Consider the following 19277-nt stretch of genomic DNA (forward strand, 5'->3'; position numbering starts at 1 on the left):
CACCTTAATATTTCAACGTGACAAACAAGAAAATGAAGAAATAAAACATTGTGAACATGGTGGCTCTTTCAAATAAATTTGTGCTTGGAGCAGCTCTGCATATACCATTTTTGTATTAAGATTTCCATAATTATACAGTATTGACTTGTCTCCTGCCAGGCCATCATGCAGCATTACAGCTGACCGTCTCAATGGACTCTTGATATGTTATATTGCAATCTGAAGCCAGACTATTTCCTTTTCTACTATGGTTTCAATTTTTTGGTATTTTTTTTCTTTTTACTTCCACGCCTAATGTCCATCTGATAAAATCTTTACATTTTGACTAGATAGCCATTTTTGAGCAGTGTTTGTACACAAATATTAACACTTTTCTATTTTGATTTTGTACATTTTTACGTATGCACAATGTATTTCATGTAAATAAAATAATTGTCCATTTTTACTGAGTGTGCTGGGAATTTATTTGATACTTTAATGTCTAAAATGTCTTTAAAGGGATACTTTCTTGGGAAAACATGTTTTTTTCAAAACACAATCAGTTAATAGTGCTACTCCAGCAGACTTTTGCACTGAAATCCAATTCTCAAAAGAGCAAACAGATTTTTTTATATTCAATTTTGAAATCTGACATGGGGCTAGACATATTGTCAGTTTCACAGCTGCCCCCAGTCAAGTGACTTGTGCCTGCACTTTAGGATGGAACTACTTTCTGTCAGGCTGTTATTTCTCCTACTGAATCAGTCTCAGTGGAACTTGGTTTTACTATTGAGTGTAGTTTTTAGATCTACCAGGGAGCTGTTATCTTGTGTTAGGGAGCTGCTATCTGGTTACCTTCCCATTGTTCTGTTGTAAGGCTGCTGGAGGGGGAAAGGGAGAGGGTGATATAACTACAACTTGCAGTACAGCAGTAAAGAGTGATTAAAAGTTTATCAAAGTACAAGTCACATGACTTGGGGCAGCTGGGAACAGGGCCGGAACTAGGGGTAGGCAGAGTAGGCACGTGCCTAGGGCGCAAGGCTGGGGGGGCACCAGGCACGTACCTGCTCTGTCGCCTACCCCGTGTCCGGACCCGTCTCTCGCAGGCTGGTGAGTGTAATCTTCCGGAAAATGCGCTTCTGCTCATGCGCGCATGCACGCTGGAGTGCCGTTTTGCGCATGCGTGCTAGAGCGCCGTTTCGCGCATGCGCAGTTTCACGCGCACTGAGCCGGTGCCGTGGCCCGCCAGGTTGCCTAGGGCGCCTGGCAGGGTTGGCCCGGCTCTGGCTGGGAAATTGACAAAATGTCTAGCCCCATGTCAGATTTCAAAATTGAATATAAAAAAATTTGTTTGCTCTTTTGAAAACATACAAGAGGGAATTAACTTGTTTTTTTGCACACACACATCCAGGCCTTCAAAGTTGTCCACAGAAGCTTGTCAGCTTAGGGGTCATTTAGCTCTTATGCAGAATGCACTGGTTTTTGAACTGCCATGTGACCTTTATATTATATATAAATATATACACAGTAAATTGTGAGTTGGTTCCTGATCTTAGATAACTGATAGCAGCCCAATGTATGTGCTGTGAGTTTGCAGAAAATAAGATGGGATGCTACTATGAGCAAGGAGGCTTATGGCACACAGTGATTTGCAATCACTGATGTTATCACTGATGTGATGTCATCATATAAATGCATCATATGTTTGAATATGTCAGGGTTTGCATCTCTACACAGGAGATTTTCAGTGTATTGCAAGACATTTAGCAAATCATGTTGTTTCAATCAACACAACACATAAGAATTTAGATTTGGATGGAATGATTGAAGCATCTGGCGCATCTATATATGCATCAAGTTTCTTACTCCTTTGGGTTAGGGATTCTCCAAATCCTGGATTTGGTTTGGGAATTGGCCTGAATCCAAGACCCCGGCTGAACCAAACTTGAAACCTTAAAATCATGTAACTTTAGGTCATGTGATTAAAGTGATCAAAATTCTTTTACCTTTCTTTTCCCCTTTCCAGAAGTGAATTTGAACCCTAATTTGCTTCTTCCTGAAAAATCTGGGGTCCAGTCAATTAAAGAAAAAGGAAGTTGGTGCAGCCCTACTTTTTGGTAAAGCATGTGAGTTAACACTACCATGGTACCATCAAAAATACAAAACTATAAAATTAACCAAAAGATTGTATTGGGCTTTGAATAGATATATCAGTAATAACCCACTATGGAATTCACTTGTTTCTATTACAGTATATGTTTAGATGAAGGTTCAGTGAAAGGAGCAATAATAATTATATCCACATGATGGCGCCCTTACCTTATTAGTTTTTAGCTATATATGTGTGTATGTATATATATATATATATATATATATATATATATATATATATATATATATATATACATATATATCATGATATTGTGTGTATTTCACTAGCATTAGGCTGGTGAAATGAAAACTACAGGGAAAATATGTGTTTTTCTGCAGCAAACATTGCTGAAGGTGTGTACCGGCTTCAGAAAAGCTGGATAATGGGTCCCTGGAGTGAATGGAGGAGAGCAGGGTGGGCTTCCATTCCTTGCTCCATTAGGTGTTTTGCAGCTGTCCAGATAAAGGTAGCTAAGTGATTAGGCTGCAGATGACCTGTAGTTAAAAGGAGGTGTGAGCTACACTTCAGAGCTTTCCCCCAGAGACCTCCTTGAATAGAGGCGGGTGAGTGGCCAGTGGAAACCTCCATGTGCAGGAGAGAGGTGTTGGTGAAAGAAGCTGAAAAAGTGAGTGTGTTTCACCACTGAGTTAAAGTGTTGTAGAAAGCTCCAAAAGGACTGGAGAGAGGAAGAGAGAAACCCCTCCCAGTAGACAAGAGTGTCTAGAGTGAGCCCCAGAGAGGATTCTGGGATTTTTGTACATCCATGCTGGTGAGGGCTGGAAACGTACGTTTTGTGTGAATCCCAATTAGGGTGTTAAAGGAGAACTAAAGCTTATCTAAAGAAGTAGGCTAGAAATGTTGTACATTTTGTTTCAAGATTATGTACCAGCCCAAGGCAACCACAGCCCTTTAGTAGAGAAGATCTGTGTCTCCAAAGATGCCCCAGTAGCTCAACATCTTCTTTCCTGCTGATTCACTGCACATGCTCTGTGCTGCTGTCACTTACTGAACTTAGGGACCCACTCACAATATACAGTACACATAATATAAATGTCACAATATAAGGCTGATTAGCAATTAATACAGATAATAACTACATGGCAGCACAGAAATCAGTGCAATTAGCATCATAATTTAATAATCAGCCCTGTAGCATCAGCTTATATTACAGACCAATCTAATTTTCTGCTTGATAATTTGTGACTACCCCTAAGCTTAGTTTCTCAACAGCTGTTCAGAGCCCACTGAGCATGTGAGTGTCACAGACACTTTCCAAGATGGTGACTCCCTGTGACAAGTTTGAAGTCCTTGATCATTGCTCAGTAGCGATCCTAGAGGGGGGGCGGGCCCTGGTGCGTGACGCGCAGCCCCGCCCCGTCCAAACAGCCGCATTTGTCAGTGGCGCACAGACTGCCGGGCGGCCCTGAGGGGGTGAGGGCCCTGGCCCGCTCGCACCCCCTGCTCCCCCGGTAGTTCCGCCACTGTCATTGCTGCTATTGAGATGCTGAAATTTTGCCTGGTGCAATGAGGTCATTATATAAATGATGGAATTTTTAGCCATATTCATATATAGGGTTTAGTTGTCCTGTGCCGTGGCTATGATTTTCTACCTGAAGGTCACGATATATATATGTATATATGTATAATAATATACACACTAGGGGGCAGATGTATGAAGGGTCAAATATCGAGGGTTAATTAACCCTCGATATTCGACTAGGAACTAAAATCGTTCAACTTCGAATATCGAAGTCGAACGATTTAGCGCAAATCCTGCGATCGAACGATCGAAGGATTATTCGTTCGATCGAAGGATTATTCGTTCGATCGAACGATTAAATCCTTTGAATCGAACGATTCGAAGGATTTTAATACAACGATCGAAGGAATATCCTTCGATCAAAAAATCTCAGGCAAGCCTATGGGGACCTTCCCCATAGGCTAACATTGACTTCAGTAGCTTTTAGCTGCCGAAGTAGGGGGTCGAAGTTTTTCTTAAAGAGACAGTACTTCGACTATCGAATGGTCGAATAGTCGAACGATTTTTAGTTCGAATCGTTCGATTCGAAGTCGAAGTAGTAGTCGAAGGTCGAAGTAGCCCATTCGATGGTCGAAGTAGCCCAAAAAACACTTCGAAATTCGAAGTTTTTTTAATTCGAATCCTTCACTCGAGCTTTGTAAATGTGCCCCTTAAGGTCATGTATCTTGCTCTACTGAGGAATGAAACTAAATTCTGTGGGATTAAGCAGCTATATATATATACAGACACGTGTTTGGGACAACACTGCCTACACCTGAATAATGTTTGTGTCTTCTGTCTACAGCCCTGGCTGCAACTGTCTCTGGGGCAAGTGGCATAACTTGGGAGCGTCAGCCCCCTCACCTGTGAATAGCCCCCTCCTAAGCTGTTTGCGCTGCCCCTCCTGGGCCCAGTCCGTTGCTGTACAAGATGGGTTGGGGAGGGGGACTATGATACTGGCTGGGGCCGTTGTCATAGAAGAGTTGTTTTATTCCCAAAAAATTTGAGTTATTGAAGGTAGTTGTCAGTAAAAACTTGAATTTTGTTTTTTTTTTTTAAAAAAACTTGCATTTTTCAAGATTTATTATACTCCGAAACTGGAAATAGCTGGAATCTAAACATACTTCAGCTAAAACCTGTCGAGATCATGTAGAAGTCAATGGCACAGGTCCCTTGAACCATTTGAAAATATCTGTAGCCTTCACAATGTTTTCTGCCAAAAACTAGATCAATTAGAGTATTCGGGTTTTTCCCCCTGAATTTACTGTTTCGAGTCTTTTCATAAATAAGAGGTATAAAAAAAACTCACAATCCTCACAAACTTGACCTTTGATAAATAACCCTCTAAGTATTTTCGGTATCCAGAAAGCTCCAAATTACGGAAAGCCCATCGCCCATAGACTCCATTTTTATCCAAATATTCCAAATTTTTAAAAATGATTACCTTTTTCTCTGTAATAATAAAACAGAACCTTGTACTTGAACCAAACTAAGATATAATTAATCCTTATTGGAAGCAAAACCAGCCTATTGGGTTTATTTAATGTTTACATGAATTTCTAGTAGACTTAAGGTGTGAAGGTCCAAATCAAGGAAAGATCAGTTATTTGGAAAACCCTTGGTCCCAAGCATTCTGGATAACAGGTCTCATACTTGTACCAGCTATGCAAACTGTAACTTGTTTTGACCCACTTGTGCAATTGAGTACATACTGTGTGTATATAAACATACATATATACAACTTTTCATACTATGGGATTTTTAAGGTCATGTTTATCAAACACTTAAAATCCGATAATTTAAGAAATGTTGAAAGTAAGCATTCACCCCCTAAAATTGCAATGGTAGAATTTCACCATGGTGCTCTACTTCCACTTTTTTGATAAATACATATTTAAGGGATTTCACATCACTTCCTTTCTAGGTTTCTGCAAAATCTAATTTTCTTTTAATAGATATGCCCTAAGGAATACATTAGTATATTTTGTGTTTAGGGAAAAAAGTGGTTATCACTACTCACCTGCTTGTTCATAAGTATATAAATAATGGGATTGAAAACAGTACTGCTCTTGGCCAGAATTGATGGGATGACACTGGCAACAGGAGATATTACCCCTGGCCTTCCAAATGTAGCAAGCAAGGCGACCACTCCATATGGCAACCAGCACAGCAAGTAACAGATCACTGTGGTAATCACCATGAATAAGACGTGATATTCTCTTTTACGGGCAGCAATCTTTCTGATCTTTCCAACCTGACAAAGGATTAAAAAAAAAAAAGAATATTAAGGATTAAATCAAGATTGAATCTCTGATAGAAAAGCAGAAGCATAGCCAGCTCCAATAATCCTCCTTTTATATCACATATGCACTGCTGTAGCCGAATCATTAAGCACGTTACGTTTCCAAATCAATACTAATACATTTTTCTGTGAGAGCAACATAAGGATTATTTTTCAAATTGCCAGCTCATTTGACTTTAAGCATATAAGAACCATCTGTCTGCCCCAGTAGTAAAAAAATATATGAGCGCAAAACATCACAAATTCATAATGATGAGGTTTCTGTATTAAACAATGATAAAAAGTGGTACATACATACACAGAAACATAGTAAAAGGTTGAAAAAGACACATAAAGTTCAACCTTTTTGGTCTATAGATAACCTGCCTAACTGCTAGTTAATCCAGAGGAAGACAAAAAACCCTTTTTAATTTGTATGAGTACTAAGGGGCGCACTTTTGTACCCCTCCATGCACTTCTGCCCCATGGTCTCTTCTGATTACTAATTAGCTGTTCATTATAAGTGTTTCATACAATGGGCCAGATTCAGTTCAGTGAGAAAAAGTTATCTCATGGTTTATCACGTGAAAACTCATGGACGAGATTCAATTCAAGGAGATAAAAACTTTTCTCCTAATTCAGTTCCAGTTTCTTATCCATAGACTTCAATATAGTTTTCACATGATAAACCGTGAGAGGAGTTGAATTGCATCTCAAATTGAATCTTGTCCATGAATTTGATCAATCCTTTAATGACCAACATTTGTGAACAGATTTATTAACAATTGCAGTTTAGGATTAGATATGAATATTATTGGAGATAAACAGGACTTCTAAGAATGTCTGATTCACATAAGCCTTAATCTGTGTCTGAAAAGAACCTAATGCCAGTGCTATAGACTGTAGGTTTGCAGTGGGCTCTTTGGTATATCCCACACTGATGTTTACATGACAACAAAATTCTTTGAAGAGCAAGCACTCAAATAAAGGCAATCTTCCACCAGGCAGTAGATATAGGTAAAATTATTTATTATGTCAATTACAGCCTTATGCGTTTTGTGTTAACAACACTTAGGGGCAGATTCATTAAGGGTCGAATTTCGAAGTTAAAAATACTTCGAAATTCGACCCTCGAATTGAAATCCTTCGACTTCGAATATCGAAGTCGAAGGATTTAGCGCTAAACGTTCGTTCGATCGATCGAAGGATTTTTCGTTCGATCGAACGATTAAATCCTTCTAATCGAACGATTCGAAGGATTTTAATCGTTCGATCGAAGGAAAATCCTTCGATCAAAAAAAGGTTAGCAAACCTATGGGGACCTTCCCCATAGGCTAACATTGACTTCGGTAGGTTTTATCTGCCGAAGTAGGGGGTCGAAGTTTTTTTTAAAGGGAAAGTACTTTGACTATCGAATGGTCGAATAGTCGAACGATTTTTCGTTCGATTCGTTCGATTTCGTTCGTATTCGAACGAATTTAACCAATTCGATGGTCGAAGTACCCAAAAAATACTTCGAAATTCAAATTTTTTTCATTCGAATCCTTCACTGGAGCTTAGTGAATGGGCCCCTTAGTCATAGCCTAACTGTACACAGTTCAAAACACAGTATTTAAACATCAGTACACCAATCACATAACACTTCCAATTCACCAATTAACCAATCAGTATCAAACAATCAATTAAGAACAACATATGTATTGAGGCTAGAACCACATCCATAACTGGGAGCCATATTGGTATGCCTCAATCTAAAGCCAAATCAAAGTAAAATAAACGTTATTAGTAGAACCTAGGAAAGAATGTACATGACAGCACGCATGTATTAAAGTGATTTATGCAGAATCTACTGTTTTGTTTCTATGGCTAAACCTTGTCTGTGTTCTGCAGTTCCTCTCTTATTTCATCCCACATACATCTCTTGGTACAAAATAATTTTTCAAATTTTTTTGCAATGTTTTACATGTGCATATTTTTAGATTAGAATTTCATTTTCTTCCAGTAGATGGTGTCATCTACTAAACATTAGAATGATGAACCCATAGACTAATTACAAGATATATATTTGCGAATGATAATATGTCGTGTATATGTATACAGTAGTCCTTTAAAATAAACTGACATTACTAGAGTTAATTTAGTAGTTTTTGATTTGGTAATGGTAAAGGTATCACATTATATACAGTTTTGTTTGGCGATATCAATAATTATATAGCTGTGAGCCTGTTAGAGCCTTATGCAGTAGATAGTCTAGACACTTGTTATTTAGTTTAATATACCACATTCCTATCTTCCCATTTTCCTTAATTTTCTGATAACCTCATCTGTCTACTACCAATATGAACAGATTTCTTGTCACCTGGTTCTATTAGTTTCCTGGTGATGCTGTCAGATTTGCATGCATGCTATTGACAGCTGCTTTCAAGTCGCTAGATATACCATGTTGCTCATCTGTCAGTTCCGCTGAATATATAGAGAGTGGCAGGAATATCACTTTTTTATTTTTCATTTCTAGGTTTTAGTTTGATTTTCTGTATGATGAAAAATGAAATGAACTTGCAGCTGTCATTTAACCCAATAATCTTGGCATTAAAGAAAGATGAAAGACAAGAATAAATCAGGAATGAGTTGTATATAAATATATAGTCTTTATATGTCTTTCAAGATCAACCTTGATCAAACCTAAAGGGGATTGTACTCGTTGATTTTTCCTCTTCCATTAATGTTTATACTGTATCTAATAAATTGTATGTTAGTAAATTTTGTTTGAATTTATTTTATGCATATGGGTGTCTTCTTTGCATCTGAAAACTCATGAACAATTTCAAAGTTGTGTTGGCTTTATAAGTCACTTTTAACTTACAGCTACCTCCCTTCAGCTGATTTAGGCCTGTGTTAGGTTTTTGTGTACTCTCTTCTGGTGTAAATACATTGAGGGAGAAAGTGTTGGCTGCTATCCACCCATATGTCTTTAGTGTGCACTGGCTGCCTCTACATCCATATGTCAGTACACACACAGTATGAAAGTGCATAATTATGCAGTTTTATGGTGAATTGGGCCCTGTGTGTGCACTGACAGGCAAATGCCATGGCACACTAAGGTGGTTATTTACTAAAACTTGAATTTAGCTCTCATTTTTATTAAACTAAGTTCGACCAAGCTGCCATCCAAGATTTTATCATATTTATCATAAAAATGACTCGAAAAAGTCAGGTCGGGAAAAAAAAACAATAAAATCGAGAAAAAACTCATACAAATTTTTCAGATTTGACACCCAAATCGCTTGATTTTTTTGGGATTATAAAACCCCAAATCGAGGTTGTTGTCCCGCACCTGACCCTAACCCATTCGTTATTCAGATCATCTATTGGGTAGTGATGGGCAAATAAATTCGGCAGGCATAGATTAGCGGCGAATTTCCGCGTTTCTCGAAACTGCAGCAAAAATGCGCAGGCGAAAAATTCATTGTGACAAAAATTGTCGCATGTCAAAACTGCCGATCACATAAAAATTTACGCACGTCAAAATTATTTGGATGCCCATTGACTTTAAAGGGATACTGTCATGGGAAAAAACATTTTTTCAAAATGAATCAGTTAATAGTGCTGCCCCAGCAGAATTCTGCACTGAAATCCATTTCTCAAAAGAGCAAACAGATTTTTTTATATTCAATTTTGAAATCTGACATGGGGCTAGAAATTTTGTCAATTTCCCAGCTGCCCCTGGTCATGTGACTTGTGCTCTGATAAACTTCAATCACTCTTTACTGCTGTACTGCAAGTTGGAGTGATATCACCCCCTCCCTTTTCCCCCCAGCAGCCAAACAAAAGAACAATGGGAAGGTAACCAGATAGCAGCTCCCTAACACAAGATAACAGCTGACTGGTAGATCTAAGAACAGCACTCAATAGTAAAAACCCATGTCCCACTGAGACACATTCAGTTACATTGAGAAGGAAAAACAGCAGCCTGCCAAAAAGCATTTCTCTCCTAAAGTGCAGGCACAAGTCACATGACCAGGGGCAGCTGGGAAATTGACAAAATGTCTAGCCCCATGTCAGATTTCAAAATTGAATATAAAAAAATCTGTTTGCTCTTTTGAGAAATGGATTTCAGTGCAGAATTCTGCTGGAGCAACACTATTAACTGATTCATTTTGAAAAAAAAATTTTTTTCCCATGACAGTGTCCCTTTAATGCATTTGGACAAAATAGTTGGGTGTATAAAAATTGTCACTCGCATCAAAATTGTCACGCATCAAAATTAATTTAATGCCCATTGACCTCAATGCGTTTTGCGAATTTTTCAGTTTTTCGCGAAACTATATCAACATACCAATGCTATTCTCATCTAATGGTATTTTTAAAGCTCTACGATTTTTGGCCTGATATCAGGCAGGCAGGCATATCAGTGGGTCCCATAACTGTGCAGACTAACTTGGTCTAAAGGGACCAATTGAAAGCTTAAATCTTCTTGTGTGTTGCCACCCTTAGAATCTTGACAGTAATCCCCTTATCTATCTCTCCTGCAGAATGATTGCCAATTTCAGAGTTATTTTGCTGAAGGTTGGCTTTAATGGGTCAAAACTGACTTATACAGCCTGCCTGGCCTTGGAACTGGGCAGGCATCTCGAGTTAAATCCATAATAATGTACAACCCTATGCAACATGCTATCCCATATTATAATTAACTGCCATAAAACTACAAGATGTATATGTAATAAATATGCCTAAAATACACACAGAAGCAAAATAGATACTTTGTTTTAACTACAAATACACTTAATTATATACAAACACGATGGAATATAATATTTATACATAATCAATATGAGATTATGCTGACACTTTAGACAGAGAGCTACGCTTACTGTGTATACAAGAATGTGTCTGAATAGAACCATGTTTAAACAGATATTGCTCCACAGTCTCAGAGTGTGGTGCCAATACCCTGATCTCATGAGTGTAAAGTTTCTAAGAGAAAAAAACACACACCAACATTTAAGTGAGAGGGACAATTACATAGTCTATCTGGGTGAGCCACACACACATATCGCTCTATATTAAATCACACAAGAAAATTGGAAAGGGCTTATATTCTGACATTTAGCTGTCAGTCTGCTCTAAACTTACATGTAAGTGGTCTCTGGACTTGCCATGCAACTCAGTGGTATGGCATGAAGTCTATAATACTAGTATTTCAGAAAGAAATGAAAACCATGTCCCCTAATTTATTGTTTAATTATGCAGTTATTCATTTGGGTGTTATTAACTTCCATTCTTCATTAATTTCTCTCTCTTAATATACCTGCATCTGCTAAAAATCATTGAAACATTAAATAGTAGGATTGTTTTGCCACCAATAATGATTCATGCAGCTTAGTTACCATCAAGGTACTGTTTTATTACTACAGCGTAAAAGGAAATCATTTGTATAACTGAATTATTTGATTAAAAAGGACTCTATGGAGATGGCATTCCTGGTCATAACAGGTTTCTGGATAAGGGACCCCATGCCTGTACACTCCAGTTGTAGCCAATGTGTACAGAATGGAGTGAACAAAAGCAAACCTAAAGGTTTCTCCATATAGCTGCTTTGCTATTTATGTGATTGTGCAAATATTACCACTATAGTAGTAAAATAAATATAGAGTGTCATATCAATCATTTGCAATCCAAAGTGTGAACTGGAGCATTGACGGAGCTAGAAGGGAGCTTTTTTTAATAAAAGATACAAGAACCTGGAAAGGCAAAATCTTATAAAGTGCTATAGATTGTTTTAAGGATGTTTTAAAAGTGTTGCAGTCAGAACTTCCATAGGAAAGGTACATGAGGGAGTAAATAACAATTTTGCTATTTATAACCACAAAGAGCCAACAGTTAATATTTTGTATTTAAGAAAATTTAAAGTTAATTTGCAAATTAAAAAGGTGAACTACAAAGATGTTACTACAATTGTGTATATAGTTCAGAATGTATTTGCAGATTAACAGAAAATAGGCGTGTAGACTTGTAACCCATAGCAACTAACAAGATGTGTGCTTTCAACCAGCTGATCAGCAATTGCTACCTGTTGATTGAAACCTGTTGATTGAAACTTTGAATCTGTTATTACAGTGCTATGCTATTACCGTATTATGTAAATTTTTGTCTTGCAGCCACATATTGTTCAGTATATCTACTACATAATATGATTACATAATAGAAGATTACATAGTAGTAGATTGTGATGGTTATATTGCTGTTATTACATAATAATGATTTTAATTTTTTTAATATTTTCAGTCATTGCAGGTAATCACTGCAGGAATCAAAAAGAGCATTTCTAAACTGAAAGCCACAACCATTAATGCTCAATCAGACCGAAAACTTACAGTTCCAGATTGCTTGAATTATGGTTGAAATTCTGTAAAAATCTTGAAATCTATTAAGACCTAGAGCATGTATTTAGAAAATGCAAGGTATGGTTATTCATATATTTAATAAAAAAGAGTTAATACAGTGTAATAAAGAGTAGTACAACTGATAGTAGCACACATGGGGAAAGGCCATCATACTCACAATAAGAACCAGTTTGATTTATGACCCAATTTTTGGTAAACCTTGGGGTTGAAGACAATTCACAGTTATTATGTCCTTAAGTAAAATAATCAAATAATTATTGTTGGTTAAAAAGGCTGGGTGAATATTAAAGGTGCTTTAGAGTGCATTATGTGATTAGCTTAACTAGGATATTGTCTGATTTGGCCATGCACAATAAAGCCAATATTAAAATATGATAAATGAGAGCATCCGATGTATGTTTTTTCAGTATTGGATGAAGTGTTTTCTCACTTTGTACTAGATTACTTTAGGCTTTTATGGTAATGCAGCTTGAGAAAACTCATGAATTCCTGCAAATTCTCAAATAAGTGGAGTAAGAGAAACTTTTGAGTTAAAATGCCATACTCATTTGCCGTAATGGATCTCGGGACCACTGAGATGCCAAAAGGTTTTGTTGAGAAAATGCCGGTAAGAATCTCAAAAAAAATCTCAATCTGCTGGAAAAATGCTTTCTCTGATGTGATCTCATTCATTGATAAATCAACCCTTTGGTATCAATGTGAGGAGTGATATACAATTACAATTGAATTGGGTTGGCTGGTTTTCTTTCACATTGCTGAAATAATAGTGAAAAGAGATAAGATAGAGCTTTGTGACCATTGCAATTCACCTGACCTGCAGGCTCTTTTTTCTCTCTTCCATTCTCATTCACTCACTCACTCACTGTTGTGTATATCACCTGCATTGTAGTAATTGTGAGGATTGTCCTTTCATTTAAATACTACTATTCAACTGTGTGTGATCTAGTTTTTTTGTAACCACCAAAACCTGGACTTCTAGAACATATTATTCAAGCATAAAGAATTATCTATGTGATGGGAAAATGAAAAGGTGGCACATTATTTAGCAGAGGCAGAATAATGTGGAGAGGGAAATTAATGGCAGCAGTGTTTGTATTGTAGCTGAATACACCAAAGACTTTCAAAATGGGTAACAATTGCATAATAACAGGGTAACGGAGACCTATAGAACAAAAGCTCCCTGTCAACTTAGCTCTAAATACCAACCTTCTGATAAAATTTTCCATTGCTAGAGCCCTGAATAATGCACATCACTGCTTTGCATTCTCTTTTTTGACCCTGATAGAATAATTGTGGCAACGGGTGCAGTTTGTGACATCAGCTGCAGGTCACTAACAAAGGAACACTGGCTAAGCCCATAAATAGCAAGAAGAATATCAATTTTCAGATTACATATTTATTTCTATCAATAATTATGATGGTACACAATCATTTTTCAGGATGTTGGATAATTTTACCAGCCTGTTACATATGAATAGAAGCAAAACCCAAGTTAAGGACTTTTCTTTAGAAACAAAGAAAAGACCAGCAACCTATTAATACCCTTGGTTTTGCAAAGATATACCAAACTACTTTTTGCCATATAGTTAACACCAATCATAACTAAAATCATTTCCTCTAAGTAAATACACTATGTGAAAGTTCAAGAAATCCGATTTTTAAAACAGTTAGAATTGTTTGTATAATGTAAATGATCAGCTCACTATACATTCTGCAAGATCTCCCCTATCTCCACTGCAGTTGTAGCTGAGGCATCTTGGATTTCACTGGCTCCTCCTACCTATATCTTCCCTGCCAACTGTAGCTCTAAAATCTCGCACATGCTCAGTTGAAATTCCTTGTTGCTTATCAACCCTTCTAAGCTATTTTCAAATCAGCCAAATCTCTGCTGGAAGTTAGTGTGTGTCCTTCATTTGCATAATAACATCACCAGCAGGGGACAAGATAGGGAAATCTCGTGATACTTCTAGTGGAGGAGTTTACTAAAACAAGGCATTCTAGGTAGAATACTCAAAGCAGTGTTACAATCTGAGCATGCTCCTGAAATTTGCATAAATATATAGATATACTTAAAGGGGAACTCCAGCTTCCGAACCAGAATTTAATAAAGAGGCCCACGTAACACAGAAACCCAAAAAGTATGAATAAATGCCAATTTCTATGCTGAAATCCAGCTGTTTAAGGGTAGGACTTTAAGGTGCGCGTGGACCCGACACGTCGCAATACGACTAAACACATGCGACGTGTCGGATGTTTTACAGAAAACGGAATTGAAGGAGAAATCGCAGGAAACAACTTCATTAATCTGAATGTCGGATGAAAACGCAGCCGCACCATGAAGTCCTACCCTTACAGTTCTTTTCTTTCTGCATCATTTGAAATCCTGGCAGGGAAGGAGGGACTAAACACCGATGTTACTAATTGTAACAACTAACTTCTCCACAGCTTACAGACAGCATGCAGGAACTACATAACCAAAATGCATTGCACTGTGATGTTCCGTTCCTTATTCAAATCATGTGTGCAGGGAACTGTGGGGTTTGGAAGATGCAGGCAGAGGACAGATGGCTGTTGATACAAAGTAACAGTAGTCAGACAGCTCAGCAAAGTAGTCAGAGAGATCAGAAGGAGAGCAAGGGGCTAGGCTTAGGGAACTGTCAGAAACCATTAAGAATCATGAAAAGTCTGCATATTTTTTTAATGATGTATGTGTGGAGTTCCCCTTTAAATGCAGTGTTATTTATGTAGTGAATAAAATACCCCCTATTGTAAAATATAAGGATATTATAAGTTACCAAGGAGTTTCATAATGATATAAAAGCACAAGGTTGAATAAGGTATCGATAGCAGATCCTATGATAGACAGCGTAGCTAGAAAGTGACACCTGTGCTCCACCAAGGATATTTTGTGTGGGGTATTTCTTGCTCACCAAGTAAAGGAAATGAAGTTAGTAGGCACTCTAGAGGGAGCCCGGAAAACACTGGGAGACAATTAGGGATGCACCGAATTCAGTATTCGGTTTTGGATTCGGACAGGATTCGGCCTTTTTCAGCAGGATTGGATTTGGAAGAATCCTTCTGTCTGGCAGACCGAATCCTAATTTGCATATGCAAATTAGGGGGCGGAGCAGGAAATTGCGTGACTTTTTGTCACAAAACAAGGAAATAGAAAATGTTTTCCCCTTCCCACCCCTAATTTGCATATGCAAATTAGGATATGGATTCGGTATTCGGGGGTTTGGCCGAATCCAAAATAGTGGATTCGGTGCATCCCTAGAGACAATACCTGTGATGTGTGAGTAAACCCCCAAAGAACTCAGGGTAAGCCACTGTGCCAGATACATTGAATATACCGAGATGTACTTGGTGTTATTTGTTAAATAAATGATCTGGTTCAAGATCCTCCTGCACCCATCATTATATTAAATAGCAGTCAGGGGCGTAACTATAGAGGAAGGGGGGCCCAGGAGGTATAGGGGCCCCATGAGGCCCTAATTCATATACAATTTCAATAAATATTGGAGAAACAAGTCAACCTCTAAACATTTTGGGGGCCTGAAAAATAATTTGCTGTGGGGCCCAGTAATATCTAGTTACGCCACTGATAGCAGTTGTTTAGAGTTACATCTGATCCCTTCCTCCACCTTCTGCGAGGGATCATCTGAGAGAGAGAGACATAAATATAACATTCTGCCTAGGAGCATCTGTATTTAGGACATTACAGCCAAGTAAGGGTCACATTTTCATAAAATGAATTCCTGTGATATTAGCGAATGCATATTTCGACTTAACAAGCTAATTAGTCAGAGAGGAGTTTGGAGAGATGTACAGTGCATCTATCAACTGCATTAAAGACCAGTCAGCCAGTGGCCTGAATACATAACTGAGTGGTGATTCTGTCTCTGCATCATTATCAGATATGATTGACAGACGTACCTCCTCTGCCTCCTACAGCAATATTTAGTAGATATAGTAATTAAAATGAAATCCATCATGATCACAAATGAAATACTGAGTGACAATGCTAGTCATGTTCTAATAAGCAAACACTGATATAAGTGCATTGTAATAAATGTCACAAAACAGATGATGGTGATGCAAATTTCTTCTAAAATTGAGTATAAGTTGCTCCATCTGCATATAACTGTGAATAAAACTAGAATAAAGCCACATTTCGATAGGCTACATTTATATTTGGCTTTTCAGTGGGAAGAACACAATACATTTTGTTGATACAAAAAGCTGTTTAGAGTTCCTACACTTTGATTTTCAATAATGTATTTCTATTGCTTCTGTTTTGCTTTGCCATTCCCACTTATGAAGGGTTTTCTCTACACCGTCACTGTTCAGCTGTCCATAATCTTTAATATGTTAACATCCCACCTAGACAAACAGGTACATTTAGGTTCTGACAGAAACTACAATAATCAAAGAAATGTTTTATTAGTAGTGATGAGCAAAATTTTTCAGCAGGCACGGTTTCATGGTAGAAATCAGATACACAACATATAGCACTTACTGGTCTTACGATGTTTCGTACAATATTTTGTGCGTATATGGTGGGAGATGAGATGACCAATATTGGCAAAAGACTTGGATATTGGATTCTGTTTAGTCACCAATTTAAAAAAAGTACAACTGAATCACTTTTTCTCTTTAAAGAAAAGGAATGGAGCCACAATTACAAATGCAGATTAAATGCTTAATAAACCCACAGAAATCTGTACAAAAGGCTGCAAAATTAGAATATGACAAACAAGGGAAAGTTGTGCTCACCACTAATTTTTAATACCATTAAGCGGTGGTGCAATGAGGCTGTGACCACACAATTCACATAGACAGACACCAGGTTCTCTGCACTCAACCCATTATCAATACATTTAGGTCATTGAGACATTTTGTGCCTTAAGCTACTCTAAAAATGCCTTATCTTTTAACAAAACAGAGATGGTTTGTCCATATATTTCAATATATTTAAGCTGGCCAACTATGTAAATAAGTCATCCCTGGTATGGCCAGTCCTACAATCAACTTGCATCTGATTCATTAAGAATTATATTGCTTCATTATACATTTAAAAAATTTGATTATGTTCTAATTTCAAGTTCTTTTCTTTTTGAGGTGAATTTTCTTTCTTTATTTTTAACATCTCTATTTTTGGGGGGCAATGACAAAAAAGCTTACACTATGGAAAAATTTTGGAATGCAAGTGCACAAATACAGTAATACCATTGCACTTTTCAATGCAGCGTTTCAGATGGGGGGGTAATGGTGAAGAGAAAGAGGGAGGTTGTTTTTTTTTAACTTTCCTTCTCCTTCTAACTAAATAATAGCAAATATGAGCACTATCCATATGAGTAGAATTTTACCCAGGAAGTAACATTTATGAAACAAGAAACATCACAGCAGTATTTAACCCTGATAAAAGCTAGCTGGTATTAAACATAAAGAAGAAAATATTGTGTTTCTCTTCAATTGTAAATGCAAACAATCACAGAACTATGTAATAGTCACAAGATAAAGGCCTGTATTTCAAGTACATTATCCTTAATAGTGCTTCTATTTGCCTTTTAGCAATTATGCATTGAATGCTTTCCTCAAGAAATTGCTTTGATAGAAAGAATGTCTTCGTTTTTCCAACTCCCAAAGGGAAATACATAAGTATTTTAAATGGACACTCCTAGATCCAGTTAGCTTGTATAAGAGGCTGCATTATATTCTTTCCATCTAAAATAAAAGAGCTGTCAGTTTGCCTACCTCTATAGATAGTATTAGATGTAATTTGTAACAGAATAGAAAAAACCTGATGAATTTATAAAGCCAGGGCCGGAAATAGGTGTAGGCAAAAGAGACACGTGCCTCAGGCCAATGGTGGGGGTGATACGCATGCACCTCTTCTTTCTGCATACCCTTAGTCTAAGCACTTAAGTCCTTTGTAGGATCCATCTTTTGGCCATCTCCCACCACATTCACACACGGGGGGGGGGGGGTGAGGTTACCCGCTGGGTTGCCTAGAGCTCTGGCCAGCTTTGCCTGCCACTGTATAAAGCAGAAAAAAGCGATTGTGGTACCTCAGTGGAAGTGGGTTTCAGGGACACGTAGAGATATAATACAACAGTAGAATGGGGCTCCTTATAATCTGCATTGATATGCTAAAATTATTTTAAAAAATTTATGATCAAATTGTCAGATGTAGCTGTAGTCAATCGACTAAAGTTATCCACACGGGGCCACATTTTGGTTTACGGTATCCTCAAAACCCAAAAGATATTCAGCATTTACACAACAGCAACACGTTTTATTTTGTTATGACTATCAGGAATCAAATGTGTGTGAGTTATTTCCCAATATTCAGATGCTGGTAGGATGTCTTCATTTATTTTGGAATGGATTTTGGTCTATTACTGATTGGGAAGAACACAATACATTTTGTTGCTTTGCCATTCCCACTTATGAAGGGTTTTCTCTACACAAGGCCGTTCAGCTGTCCATAATCTTTAATATGTTAACATCCCACCTTGACAAACAGGTACATTTAGGTTCTGACAGAAACTACAATAATCAAAGAAATGTTTTATTAGTAGTGATGAGCAAAATTTTTCAGCAGGCATGGTTTCATGGTAGAAATCAGATACACAACATATAGCACTTACTGGTCTTACGATGTTTCATACAATATTTTGTGCGTAAATGGTGGGAGATGAGATGACCAATATTGGCAAAAGACTTGGATATTGGGTGACTCGTTGATCAGTCAAGGCATATAATTTTAATTGGGTGCCAATTGGTCAAAATTTAATGCTGAATCATTAAATACAGGTAGAATTCTTATTTATTTTACATGTATATCTGACAGTTTAGCTCTTAATGTTAGTATAGAAAACCATGGAACCCATGGTTGCAGGAAAGATCATTATTATAAAGTGTATGGCCACTGTTAGT

At 37.4% G+C, this 19277-nt stretch overlaps 1 protein-coding gene across 1 annotated transcript in view; it reads right to left on the reverse strand.

Moving 5' to 3' along the window:
* tmtops2.L (tmtops2 L homeolog) overlaps positions 1–19277 on the reverse strand; it is a 101273-nt gene that overhangs the window by 7969 nt on the left and 74027 nt on the right. The window contains exon 4 of the mRNA XM_018247055.2: positions 5671–5904. Coding sequence (XP_018102544.1) covers positions 5671–5904 — 234 coding nt within the window. The remainder of the gene's footprint in view (positions 1–5670; positions 5905–19277) is intronic.

The sequence above is a fragment of the Xenopus laevis genome, chromosome 2L (genome assembly GCF_017654675.1).
Source record: "Xenopus laevis strain J_2021 chromosome 2L, Xenopus_laevis_v10.1, whole genome shotgun sequence".
In the NCBI taxonomy this organism is placed as follows: domain Eukaryota; kingdom Metazoa; phylum Chordata; class Amphibia; order Anura; family Pipidae; genus Xenopus; species Xenopus laevis.